We start from the raw sequence: 13573 nt of genomic DNA on the forward strand, positions 1-13573 counted from the left end.
CGGAAGTAACATTATGGTTTTCTCACCGTCAGTTGATGCTTCATATCCATAAGAGTCAAACCGCCGGGATCATTTGTTTATTTTTGGAACACAGTTCTTATTTGACGTGATATTAAACACGTCTATGGGAATTGAGAGCGGGGGGGGAAAAACGCGACCCAGGTAGGATGTGTAAATTACGTCAGACTTCGGTGCTCTATATCAAATAGTGATTAGTCAAATAATGTCAGTTGTTGGTGGCCAGGAAAGGCTAAATCATTTTGTATTTCTATCTATGTTAAGCCCTGGGGCTGGGCAATATGTATGTTATATCAATATTGTGATATGAAATTAGATGTTATCTAGGAGTTTGATATTGTAATATGGCATAGGTGTGTTTTCCTGGTTTTCTAAAAGAATAGTAAAAATATCCTATCTACAATCTTGTAGATCTGCTATTTTAGCAATTTGGTCAAATCTAAGACGTGGTGAAATCTGGTCAAATTGAAACAAAATTAAGTAGGTTCTTTAGACCAGTGGTTCCCAAACTGGGAGCCGGGGTGGGGTCCCTAAATTATGTTGGGGGGTCCCCAGATGATTAGCTTAATGTGCAACATTGAATTTCTCACTGAACAGTAAACAAACCAACATACAGTATAAGTGTATACAGGGTATATCTGCACATTTATAAAGTGACAATTTAAGGACTTTTAAGAGCTTTTTAACACCAAATTGGCCAACTTTTATTAATTGGCCAAATATTACGTAAGAAAGAGAAAATAGCAGATCAAGCTCACAACGCCTGGCAGTGAGCTTGTAGATCGGCTATTTTCAAAACATGTTTTTTTTCCAACTTGTGAAATGGGATATAATATTCTGCATGATGAGTACTTTCTACTTTTGGCACTTTAAGTACATTTTGATACCAATACTTGTGTACGTTTACTCAAGTACATTTTGAATTCCGGACTTATACTTGTAACAGAGTATTTCTAGATTGTGGTATTGATACTTTTACTTAACAAGTTTTTTAACTGTTTGGTTGCTACTATATATGTCTAAGTATGAATTGAATACCAAGGACCCTATATGGCAACTAGACCGCAAGGACTTTTTTGGACGGACCTTTTAGACAAAGTATTATAAATGTAATTGTGATGTTTACATGTTTTGCCTTATAAATAATTCAATCAATATTCAATCAATCAAGTATCATAGCGCCCCCTGGTGGTTGGCAGGGGGCATAACCTGGCCGCAACATAATGGGAAGATGCGGCGGCCTATTATTATTATGTCTAATAATAATAATAACCTCATCATGTTAACGTTAACTTACATTGACAACAGTCGCTACCTGACAACTTTACAGCTTGCAGACCGTAGACGTCACCAAAGCAGCGTTATAAATAGCGTCATGACATAATTGTAGCTTCTTTCCGGGTGTTTTGAACGTAAACACACTGGATATGATGTAACCATGGTTTCTATCGTCTCATATCAATATAAACAAACAACCCTATTAAACTATCTTACCCTTTACTTTGATGCTATGACGTCAGAAAGCCGTGTTATTGCAGCATGTCCTCGGCTTTAACTTGTTCTATTAACAACAAAAACACTGCAACGCCGACGCTCTGGCTGGCCGCGCGCGGTGCAAGCTGGGAAGTGTAGTTTCGTGTTTCGCGTAGACACCGGCGGCTGTGACGTTCCGAGACTACGCTTCCCGTCAAGGGTTGATGCCGAGTCACGTGACCAAACAACTTCAAGTCGAGTCAGTCAAGAACTGTTGGTGGACGTTAGGAGCAGTCTTGCCATGTCCGCTTATTATAAGCGACTTTGGCCTTGTTTTTCCTTGTAAAGTTGCTTGGAAAATATTGGTAGTTGCGGGACCGGTTTTGGGGGCTTGTTTCTAAAGTGTAGTTGCCTATTTTGGGCTTGAGCTGTTATTTTAAATTATAATTTAATTGAAACCAGTGGTTCTCAAATATGTTCATGTCATGGATGGACCCCCAAATTAATGTATTTGTCCCTTACTGGGTTAGGGACCCTAACCCAGTAACCCCCATCTGAAAATGTTTCACATGTTATCTCTTCTTTTTTTTTGAAAATAGCAGATCTACATGCTTACAACATGCGACGCGTTGTGAACTTGTAGGTCGGCTATATTTTCAATTAGCCGATGCATTAGGTTGGAAGTACTCATGTCATGTGGCAGGGCAGGCATTGGCTTCTTTTGGGCTCGTTTTTCTAGACGTGGTTGCTTGTTTCTCTCACACATTCTGGCAACACTGGTTAGGATTCAACAGTGAAAGTGAACGCCAGGGAACATTCTACAGCCAGGAGGGACTGACTGAGTGTTTGTAGCTTGAGCTTCACTCTCAGAGACAAAGTGGCTTCCACCAAGTCATGTCTTTCAGAGGATGATTTCTCCTGCCCTGTGTGCCGAGGTTACAGGAGAAACTGGAGGTGTTTAATAAAGTTAAAGACTACACGTGACAAAGCAGCAGAACACATTCACAAAGGCCAGACCACACCAATATGCAACTCCTTGCAACAAGTATTTGCAATCATTATCCTGTTGTGTTGCAAGAAGTTGCGGCTATTCGCATGTGTGTGGTTTGGCCTTCACACTCTCATTCACACTGTCATCCTGGACCCCAACACTTGCTTAAAATGCATTCCTGTCTCTGTCTGATGATATGACCAGATTGACCACATGATGTGACAAGCCAGAGAGTCCTGACTTCCATGACTATATCATGCTAATGATCTGACCAGTGTGACCCTCTGCATTCTATGACACAAACTAAATGGCATTATTCACTCTCTGACACATACAACATACATTTTATGAAACCACAAGGCGTGAGCTAAACTAATATATGATCTCTATTGAATTAAGTGAGCTAATACATAAGTAAACCAAGAACCTATATCATCAGTCTAACCGTTGAATATCAACAAAAACAAGTGAGATTTGTCTAATCCAATACATGTGTCTTTAGTCAACTGGACTGAGGTGAACAAGCAGACCCAAAATGAGGAGTGACCCGCAGAGAGGGCCATTAGAGGCTCATTAGCACAAGGGTCCCTTGCTATACATATTAAGGCCCCCACACACACACACATACATAGATACTTACAGGTTCAGTATGCTAAACTTGATCACACCTGAAACACGCTGTGCTTTGTAATGTTTCTGAATGGCTCAGGTCATGTATATGACTGTTACAATCCCAGACTGTTTCCTCATGGTGTTGTTTGTACAGACTGGTTGATGGCCTCCTACACCTAGAGATCATTCACTGAAAGTATCTAGTCTACCAACCCACAAAAAAGGTACAGTGGTACGAATTCATACAAAAGGTCCTAAAACACAAAAAAAAGCCATTTCCATTGTGGTACGGTGTATTCAATTCATTGAGACATTTAAAGACAAACAATAATATACAATAACATGCAAAACATCATCTATACTAGTAGCAATAAAAAAAGAAAAATATGGACAGTAAACACTAAACAGTTGGGTGGGGTCATTTCTGGTGATAAGCTACACATTGCAGATACCTGTAGATGCTCCTTTGTGGCGGTTTTGGAGGAGAGTAAGTCACACTTTTTATGTTGGTAGGGCATTCCACATTTTGGTGGCATAGCAGTAGAACAAATTAGACCCCTTGACCCTTGTTTGAGCCGGTCCTGGGTTGAGCGAAAATAGTGGAGCTCCCTCTGGTGTTGTGCTTGTGTGCGTCTTTAACGTTATTTAAGTAGTTTGACAGGTACATAGGTGTCTCTGTAGAATTGCGTATCATGTATTGCAGTGGTTCTCAACCAGTGGTCCTTGAGGGGGTTCCAGGGGGTCCCCAGACAAATGAATAGTTAGAAACCAAATTGACCCTTGTGTGTCTGTAACTCTGAGAGTCCATTTGGTTCCATTTGTACACTCTCAGAGTTAAAAGAACACTGATAATGATACTACAGTGTAGATTGGGACCACCGAGAAATCAAAATTGAGTCCCTGGCATATCTTTTCAGATGGGGGTCCCTGGGCTAATATGTGTCAATTTGGGGGGGTCCTTGATGCAAATAAATGTTGAAAACCACTGGTGTGTCGTGTACGGTACCTGTGAAGATCTCTCTCTTTAGATCCTTTTGTACACCACTGTATACTGCCCACCTTTGGTGTCGCTACAGACAAGGCAGCATCTCGAGAGAAGACTCACAGTGGCCTAACTGGCCTATAATGACTGCATGAGGTTGCTGCTGAGAGCTCCAAGAAGCTCCAGTGCAAGCCAGATGTTTGTTAGTGTCGGGTATACCCACGGCTCTGCTGTGCTACGTAACCTTATATACAGGTTTATGTTTATAGGGCACCTGAGTCAGTAAATGACATATTTGCTGTCATAACGGACCCTACACACAGTTCTGTCCGGTTCTCCTCTAGATTAATGCGCCAATGGTACTGTGGAACCATTGGTGCAGATGATTGTATGTCAGAAACCGAATGTGGGCTTTTTTATTTCTGTTATTTTATTGTATTGTGTTGTATAATTGTGATATGGATCTCCCTGGGTCTGAAATAAAGATTGAATTGAATATGGGACCAGGCCCATTGCAAGTTGTATTCTGTCCTCTACCCTGAGCCATCCCACCTTAGCATAATGAGCAGGGGTTAGGGGAGTCCTATGCACTACACAGCATCAATTTATCCATTTATGACACAGAAATATTTCATTGAAAGCTTTCATACAAATTAGAGTTAGTCTGTCAAAGTGGAGATTTGATTCTCTTTCCAGTCATGTTCAGATTTTATGATTAATTTGAGTTGGTCATTTCTCACTCATACAAGTGAATGTATTCAGCAATAATATTGTCAAACAAATGTTAAATATATGTGAAAAATATTTAAGGATCTATTGTGCCACCTTTGTTGCCATAGTGATTGAGTTCATATGTGTCAGTTTTGTAATGTGGACGAACACTTGGGAACCTTTAACATGTCTGCCCTGTAGGTTTTGTTAATACACTCTAGACTAAATTCAACCTACCTACCTAGTGTTGTTGCTATGCTGCTATAATAAATAAAAGACTGTGCTCACTTTGATACATCTCATTCGACGAATGTGTGTGTGTGTGTGTGTGTGTGTGTGTGTGTGTGTGTGTGTGTGTGCGTGCGTGCGTGCGTGCGTGTGTGTGTGTGTGTGTGTGTGTGTGTGTGTGTGTGTGTGTGTGTGTGTGTGTGTGTGTGTGTGTGTGTGTGTGAAATTTGCATCAGGTCTTTGGTCTGTCAAGCTCCGCCCCCTGCCAGACTCATGAATATAAAAGATTCACCTTCAGACAGACCAAACAGTAACACACACACTAACTTCTTGCAGTGAGGAGGACAGACTGTCTTTCTACATCCACAGGAGAGAATACTGACCCAGACGAGACCTCTGGAATCTGCTGCTGAAAGGACTTCAACAAGAACCAGGTTTCACAGTGAAAGTAAACTTCAGTGAATATTCTACTAGAAGGAGTGTTCTCAGAGCTTCATTCAGAGACTAAATGGCTTCCACGTCGTCTCTTTCAGAAGAGGATTTTTCCTGCTCTGTGTGTCGTGACATCTTTAAAGATCCTGTTGTCCTGGCATGTAGCCACAGCTTCTGCAAAGCCTGTCTGCAGGAATGGTGGACACATAAGGGAACAAATGAATGTCCAGTTTGTAAGAAAATAAACCAAAACAAATCTCCACCCTGTAACCTGGCTCTGAAGAACGTGTGTGAGGCCTTCATACAGGAGAGACATCAGAGACCTTCAAAGCGTCAGAGAACTTCATCTGGGCCTGAGAATCTCTGCAGTCTGCACGCTGAGAAACACAAGCTCTTCTGTCTGGAATGTCAACGGCCAGCGTGTGTTGTGTGTCGAGATTCTAAAAAACACACCAACCACAGTTTCAGACCCGTCGATGAAGCTGCACTGGACCACAAGGAGGAAGTCCAGAAATCACTGAAGCCTTTACAGGAGAAACTGAAGGTATTTAATGAAGATAAAACTTCATTAGAGCTAACAGCAAAACACATCAAGGCCCAGCTCCAGTTTACAGAGAATACGATCAAGATAAAGTTTAAAAAGCTCCATCAGTTTCTACAAAAGGAAGAGGAGGCCAGGATAACTGCACTGAGAGAGGAAGAGCAGCAGAAGAGTCAGGTGATGAAGGAGAAAATTGATGCTCTGAACAGAGAGATATCAACCCTTTCACACACAATCAGAGCCATAGAGGTGGAGCTGAGAGCTGAAGACGTCTCATTCCTGCAGAACTACAAGACCACAGTGGAAAGAGCCCAGCTCACACTGCAGGACCCACACATCCCACAGTTGGTCTCAGGAACACTGATCGATGTGACCAAACACATTGGAAACCTGACCTTCAGAGTCTGGGACAAAATTAAGGACATTGTCTCTTACACTCCTGTCATTCTGGACCCCAATCGTAGCTCAAGATTAATCATGTCTGATGATCTCACCAGGATGGTCAGAAAGACAGAAGAACTGCAGCTTGCCTCTGCCTGGGGTTCTGAGGGCTTTAACTCAGGGACTCACAGCTGGGATGTTGAGGTTGGAGACAATACACGCTGGCACATGGGAGTGATGGAAATGTCTTCCAAAACCTATTGGGTTATGAAGTTAGATACATGGTTAGATAATGGTACATACACTGCAGGGAATGGTACATGCAGCTTGGGTCTTGATTTGGAGCAGAAACCCCAGAGGATCAGAGTGCAGCTGGACTGGAATAAAGGAAAGCTGTCCTTCTCTGATCCTGATACTAACACACACATACATACATACACATTCACACACACTTTCACTGAGGCACTCTTACCATACTTTGGCACTGACACTCTCCCTCTGAAGATCTTACCAAGGAAGGTCAGTGTAACCCTGGAGTAACAACATGATTGATGATGATGATGATAATGACGTTGATTGATGATTATGACAATACTGTACTGATCTGATACTGTATTTTTTCTTGCTGTATATTGTGTGGATACTGTATTGATACTTTGTCCTTGATCTAATTGGCATTTGTTTCCGTCCTAACGTCCATTTTCATGACAATACTGGGCTGATGCTATATTCTTTTTTTGTTTTGTTGTGATACTGTATATTTTACCGCATCGACACTTCTACTGTACATACATATAGTCCATGTTTGAAGGGCCAGGCAGGTGTTTTTTTGTTCTGTAGTAACATGGTGTCTGGTACTCTATAGTCCAAGTATGTTGCTATCTGCTGACCTTCTTTTTTATCATTATTTTTTTTACATTTTTGCATTTTATTACTACTAGTATTGTTGTTGCTAGCCATAGCTGTATCTCCATTTTCTGTATCAGCTTTGTATCTCTTACTGCTGTACATCCGTTGGCAAGTGAAATAAATGTCTAAATATGACATGTTATTGACATTGAGTTTTTCACATTTTTTAGAATGTTTTATAGAATGGAGATGATTTGAGTGGTCTAGGAAGGACAATCAACATTATTAAGTGTCTCCTAAAGCAGCACTCAAAATGAGGAGTGACCCACACAGAGGTCAAATAGCATATGTATAAGATGCAGCATAATCACTCTGATTGATTGATGTACTTTATTTAGTAAGACATGAGAACAGTACATGACAGCACATAACAGTACATGGAAGAACAAATTCACAATACAAGGTCTACTAAACTGGACAACTCATAAAGCACTAAGCTTGTTTAAAATGAGATCCCCATGCACACAAATCATGATGACATATAAGAGACAGACAGATATACACACTACTATACACAACAATACTGTTATGAAGAGTGAAAAATATGTACAAAAGAAGAAAGAGAGAGGGGTTAGGTTGGGTTAGGACATGGGGTAGGTTAGGACTTGGACAGGGGCCATGTTTCAATTGCAGCCTCCTGAAGGTGTATCTTTAGGGCATTTTTGAAAGTGAGTAGGGTTTTACACTCCTTTACTCCTTTTGGTAGAGCATTCCACATTTTTGACGAATAGCATGAGAGCGAGTTCATTCCCTTTGTTGAGCCAAATCTGGGTTGAACATGATTTGTGGAGCTGCCTCTGGTGTTATGATCATGGACTTGATTAACATTTTGGAAGTATTTTGACAAATACAGGGGGATCCCAATGTTGTGGTGTATCTTGAAGACCAGTCCCATAGCAAGTTGCTGTACTCTGTCCTCAACCCTAAGCCATCCAAGCCTAGCAAAATGAGCAGGGGTTAGATGGGTTCTGTGATTGAGGCCAAGAAGTAGCCTTACAAGTTTGTTTTGGGATGTTTGGAGCCTTGTTTTTAAGGCCTTGGAGGTGTTGTGATACCATGAAGTGCATGCATGATCATAATGACCTTGTATGAGGGCCCCTGCAAGAATCTTCAGAGTATTCTTACTGACTAGACGATCAATCCTCTTTCAATCCTGTTTTGGAATGGCTCAGTCGTGATGAATTGGGTCATGAACTGTATATCAGGGGTTCTCTATCTTTTGTAACTCAATTAAGGCCCACCTGGGTATGTGTCAAGATTGCCCAGGCCCACATTCTGAAATAAATATCATACTTATATAAAACAAATAAAGGGACATCACTCTGCTTAAATGACTAGTCTGAAATTAAGAAAACACATAGAAAACAGGCAAACCGTAGGCACGGGTGCCACCAATGGCATTTTTTTTATGTTGTCGTTAAAGTAAGTCCCCTCACATCTGTATGCAAATGACATCCTGCACATAATTCTACATTCATTCAAACTCCTAACTCTGACTGGGGAGAGAGTCTGGGAGATAGGTGGGTTATTGCTCTGAGTCTAATGATCATTACAATGTCCTGATGTGAAAGAAAATATTTCTAAAGATGAAGAAACAAATAAAGGTTATGTAAATGACCACTCAAAATATGTTGTAAATATTAAATATGTAATCGTGTTGATATGGCACACTGACTAACAAGACAATAAAAACATGGCACTTCATGTCAAAAAGGTTGCTGGGCCCCATGCTGTACATTTCAACCCATAAGGTTTGGCCATATAGGTAGACTTGTGTCAGTTTTCTGAGTGTTTCTTTCTAAATAAAGTATTCAATCAATAGTTCTACACAGCTTCCTCATACTGTAAAATATAGAATCACTGTACCATTTTGCATGAACTTCTGAAGGTTCTATTGAACGATTTAATTAATACATTTTTTTATATGACCCTCTCATGCTACAAAATAATTGAGCAATATGATAGATTTATGTTGTTCTGCGTTCTGGTGAAATTGTAGACCTGTGAATAAAACTGTATGTAAAGATAAGAGATTCAAATGAACGTCTCTAGCACACATTTCTGTTTAGGTTTGAGTTCAGTTGCATCAAATAAATATCTGTTAAATATCTTGTGACATTTTATGATGTTAACAGAGATCAATATTTAAAATATAACAGACATTTTATGAAACCACAAGGTGTGAGCTAAACTAACAGAAAAAACATTGGTTACCTGTGAGTTTTGGGTATATCTGTGATCTTTTAACTCCTTATAAGCCAGGCCGCTGCCTGAGGTCATCCAGCAGGGTCTTATTGGCGGTACCAAAGTCTTGCCATGTCACAATAAAGGGCAACCGGGCTTTTGCAGTTCGGGCATCAAATGCATAGAAATAGTAATCTACAAATAAACTAATACATAAGTCAACCAAGAACCTATCATCAGTATAATCGTAGACTATCAACAACAACGAAATGTGAGATTTGTCTAATTTGTCTAATCCAATACATGTGTCTTTAGTCAACTGGACTGAGGTGAACAAGCAGACCCAAAATGAGGAGTGACCCACAGAGAGGCCCATTAGAGGCTCATTAGCACAAGGGGCCCTTGCTATACATATTAAGGGCCCCACACACACACACACACACACACACACACACACACACACACACACACACACATACATAGATAATTACAGGTTCAGTATGCTAAACTTGATCACACCTGAAACGCGTTGTGCTTTGTAATGTTTGTGAATGGCTCAGGTCATGTATATGACTGTTATAGTCCCAGAATGTTTCCTTATGGTGGTGTTTGTACAGACTGATGGCCTCCTACACCTAGAGAACAATGTCCATCATCACTGCTGTGTGCTCAATGTGGAGGTGGGGGTTGGGGGTCTCTGTATATTTGTGTGCAGTAAAATGTGTCTGAAGGACAATTCAGTGAAGTATGAATTAAGTTTCAATATATACTGATGGGAGTCAGTACACTTATTGTGTATGGTAGTCTTTATGGGGATTGACTTTGATGTTGACAAAGTGTAGACAAAATGTCTATGTCTATGCTCGTGCGCGACATTCAGCACATGTTTGAGTATCATGAGACTCCACGATGAGCATTAGTAGAGAAAAAACAATAACGATATGACCTCTGCTAATAATAAAAGCTGTGTGTGTGTGTGTGTGTGTGTGTGTGTGTGTGTGTGTGTGTGTGTGTGTGTGTGTGTGTGTGTGTGTGTGTGTGTGTGTGTGTGTGTGTGTGTGTGTGTGTGTGTGTGTGCGCGTGCAATTTGCATCTCTCAAGCTCCGCCCCCCACCAGGCTCATGAATATAAAAGATTCACCTTCAGACCAAACACACAGTCACACTAACTTCTTGCAGTGAGGAGGACAGACGTCTTTCTACATCCACAGGAGGGAATACTGACCCAGACGAGACCACTGAAATCTGCTGCTGAAAGGACTTCAACAAGAACCAGGTTCCACAGGGAAAGTAAACTTCAGTGAACATTCTACTAGATTAGAAGGAGTGTTCTCAGAGCTTCATTCAGACACTAAATGGCTTTCACGTCGTCTCTTTCAGAAGAGGATTTTTCCTGCTCTGTTTGTCATGACATCTTTAAAGATCCTGTTGTCCTGGCATGTAGCCACAGCTTCTGCAAAGCCTGTCTGCAGGAATGGTGGACACACAAGGGAACAAATGAATGTCCAGTTTGTAAGAAAATAAACCAAAACCAATCTCCACCCTGTAACCTGGCTCTGAAGAACTTGTGTGAGGCCTTCATACAGGAGAGACATCAGAGACCTTCAAAACGTCAGAGAACTTCCTCGAGGCCTGAGGATCTCTGCAGTCTGCACGCTGAGAAACTCAAGCTCTTCTGTCTGAAATGTCAACAGCCAGCGTGTGTTGTGTGTCGAGATTCTAAAAAACACACCAAACACAGTTTCAGACCCATCGATGAAGCTGCACTGGACCACAAGGAGGAAGTCCAGAAATCGCTGAAGCCTTTACAGGAGAAACTGAAGGTATTTAATAAAGATAAAACTTCATTAGAGATAAGAGCAACATTCATCAAGGACCAGCTCCAGTGTACAGAGAATAAGATCAAGGAACAGTTCAGCTCCAAAGCTCCATCAGTTTCTACAAGAGGAAGAGGAGGCAGAGATCATTGCACTGACAGAGGAAGAGCAGCAGAAGAGTCAGGTGATGAAGGAGAAGATTGATGCTCTGAACAGAGAGATATCAACCCTTTCACACACAATCAGAGCCATAGAGGAGGATCTGAAAGCTGAAGATGTCTCCTTCCTGCAGAACTACAAGACCACAGTGGAAAGAGCCCAGCTCACACTGCAGGACCTAGACATCCCACACACCCCACAGTTGGTCTCAGGAACACTGCTAAATGTGCCCAAACACCTGGGAAACGTGACCTTCAGAGTCTGGAACAAAATGAAGGACATTGTCTCTTACACTCCTGTCTTTTTGAACCCCATTCATGCCTCAAGATTAATCCTGTCTGATGATATGACCAGGATGGTCAGAAAGACAGAAGAACTGCAGCTTACTGACAACCAAGGCTCTGTTGCCTGTATCTTGGGTTCTGAGGGCTTTAACTCAGGGACTCACAGCTGGGATGTTGAGGTTGGAGACAATACACACTGGCACATAGGAGTGATGGAAAAATCTGCCAAAATGCATTGGGTTATAAAGTTACAGAATGGTACATACAGTGAACACGACAGGGGTGTCAGCTTCATTCTTGAATTGAAGCAGAACCCCCAGAAGATCAGAGTGCAGCTGGACTGGAATAAAGGAAAGCTGTCCTTCTCTGATCCTGATACTAACACACACATACACACCTTCACACACACGTTCACTAAGGCACTCTTACCATACTTTGCCACTGAAACTCTCCCTCTGAAGATCTTACCAAGGAAGGTCAGTGTAACTCTGGAGTAACATCATGATTGATGATGATGATAATGACGTTGATTGATTATGACAATACTGTAGGCCTACTGATCTGATACTGTATTTTTTTCTTGCTGTATATTGTGTGGATACTGTTTTTGTCCTTGATCTAATTGGCATTTGTTGCCGCCCTAACGTCCATTTTCATGACAATACTGGGCTGATGCTATATTCTTTTTTTGTTTTGTTGTGATACTGTATATTTTACCGCATTGACACTTCTACTGTACATACATATAGTCCATGTGTGAAGGGGCAGGCAGGTGTTTTTTTTTCTGTAGTAACATGGTGTCTGGTACTCTATAGTCCCAGTATGTTGCTACCTGCTGACCTTTTTTATTTTCCTTTTTTTTTTTTGGCTTTTTGCATTTTATTACTACTAGTATTGTTGTTGCTAGCTGTATCTTCCTTTTCTGTATCAACCTGGTATCTCTTACTGCTGTACAGCCAATATCCATCTATTATGTTATTGACATTGAGTTTTTTAATCAGTCTACAGTTTTTACTCAGTTTTATAGAATATAGCCTACGTATAAGATGCAGCATAATCACTCTACCATTTTGCATGGATTTCAGAAGGTTTTACTGAACAATTGAATGCATTAACTGTTGACATATCCTAGCAAGCTACAAAAGTATCTAAAATAGGATTGATTGGTTCATTTTGGCCTGAGTTGTGTTTAGAATATAAATGTAAAGAAAACTGTATGTGATGTAATAATGCTTAATTCAAATAAACATATATACCACACATCATTTGTTTTGAGTTAATTTGCATCAAATAACAAATATCTGTTCCGTATTTTGTAACATCTTACAGTATGACCTTTTGTATGATGTTTGCAGATGTTTTATGAAACAAGGTGTGAGCTACACAGTTAATACACAATCTATATTAGATATGATGATTAAATATATGAAGTATGATCTCTATTACATTCACAGAGATTTGTCCAATCCTTTGGATATCAATACATTTATCTTTAATAAGCTGGACTAAGGTGAACAGACCCAAAATTAGCAGTGACCCACAGAGAGGCCCATTAACACAAAGGGGCCTTAATAAACATATGAAGGGCCCCACATACAGTATGCATATGATAAGTGCAGTTTCACTATGCTAAACTTGACCACACCTGAAACGCTTTGTAATGTTTTGGAATGGCTCAGTCGTGATGAATCGGCTCATGAACTGTATATCAGGGGTTCTCAATCTTTTGTAACTCAATTAAGGCCCACCTGGGTATGTGTCAAGATTTCCCAGGCCCACATTCTGAAATAAATATCATACTTATATAAAACAAATAAAGGGGCATCACTCTGCTTAAATGACTGTTCTGAAA

The 13573-nt window shown here is 40.7% G+C and overlaps 2 protein-coding genes across 5 annotated transcripts in view; one reads left to right on the top strand and one right to left on the bottom strand.

The window, feature by feature from the left end:
- Nucleotides 1-1631, bottom strand: part of ccpg1 (cell cycle progression 1) — a 29879-nt gene extending 28248 nt beyond the window's left edge. For all 4 annotated transcript variants that reach the window (XM_084066952.1, XM_084066951.1, XM_084066950.1 and 1 more), the window contains exon 1: nucleotides 1513-1631. The gene's annotated coding sequence lies outside the window, so the exon portion shown is untranslated. The remainder of the gene's footprint in view (nucleotides 1-1512) is intronic.
- Nucleotides 1632-5523: 3892 nt separating this feature from the next.
- LOC311049536 (E3 ubiquitin-protein ligase TRIM35-like) lies at nucleotides 5524-9821 on the top strand (the record flags this gene model as incomplete). Its single annotated transcript, XM_084063161.1, has 3 exons — nucleotides 5524-6165; nucleotides 6274-6448; nucleotides 9778-9821. 3 exons carry the CDS (start codon nucleotides 5524-5526, stop codon nucleotides 9819-9821), a joined length of 861 nt encoding a protein of 286 aa, XP_083919287.1.
- Between the last annotated feature and the right edge of the window lie 3752 nt (nucleotides 9822-13573).

The sequence above is a fragment of the Gymnoscopelus microlampas genome (genome assembly GCF_963454915.1).
Source record: "Gymnoscopelus microlampas genome assembly, chromosome: 1".
Taxonomy (NCBI): Eukaryota; Metazoa; Chordata; class Actinopteri; order Myctophiformes; family Myctophidae; genus Gymnoscopelus; species Gymnoscopelus microlampas.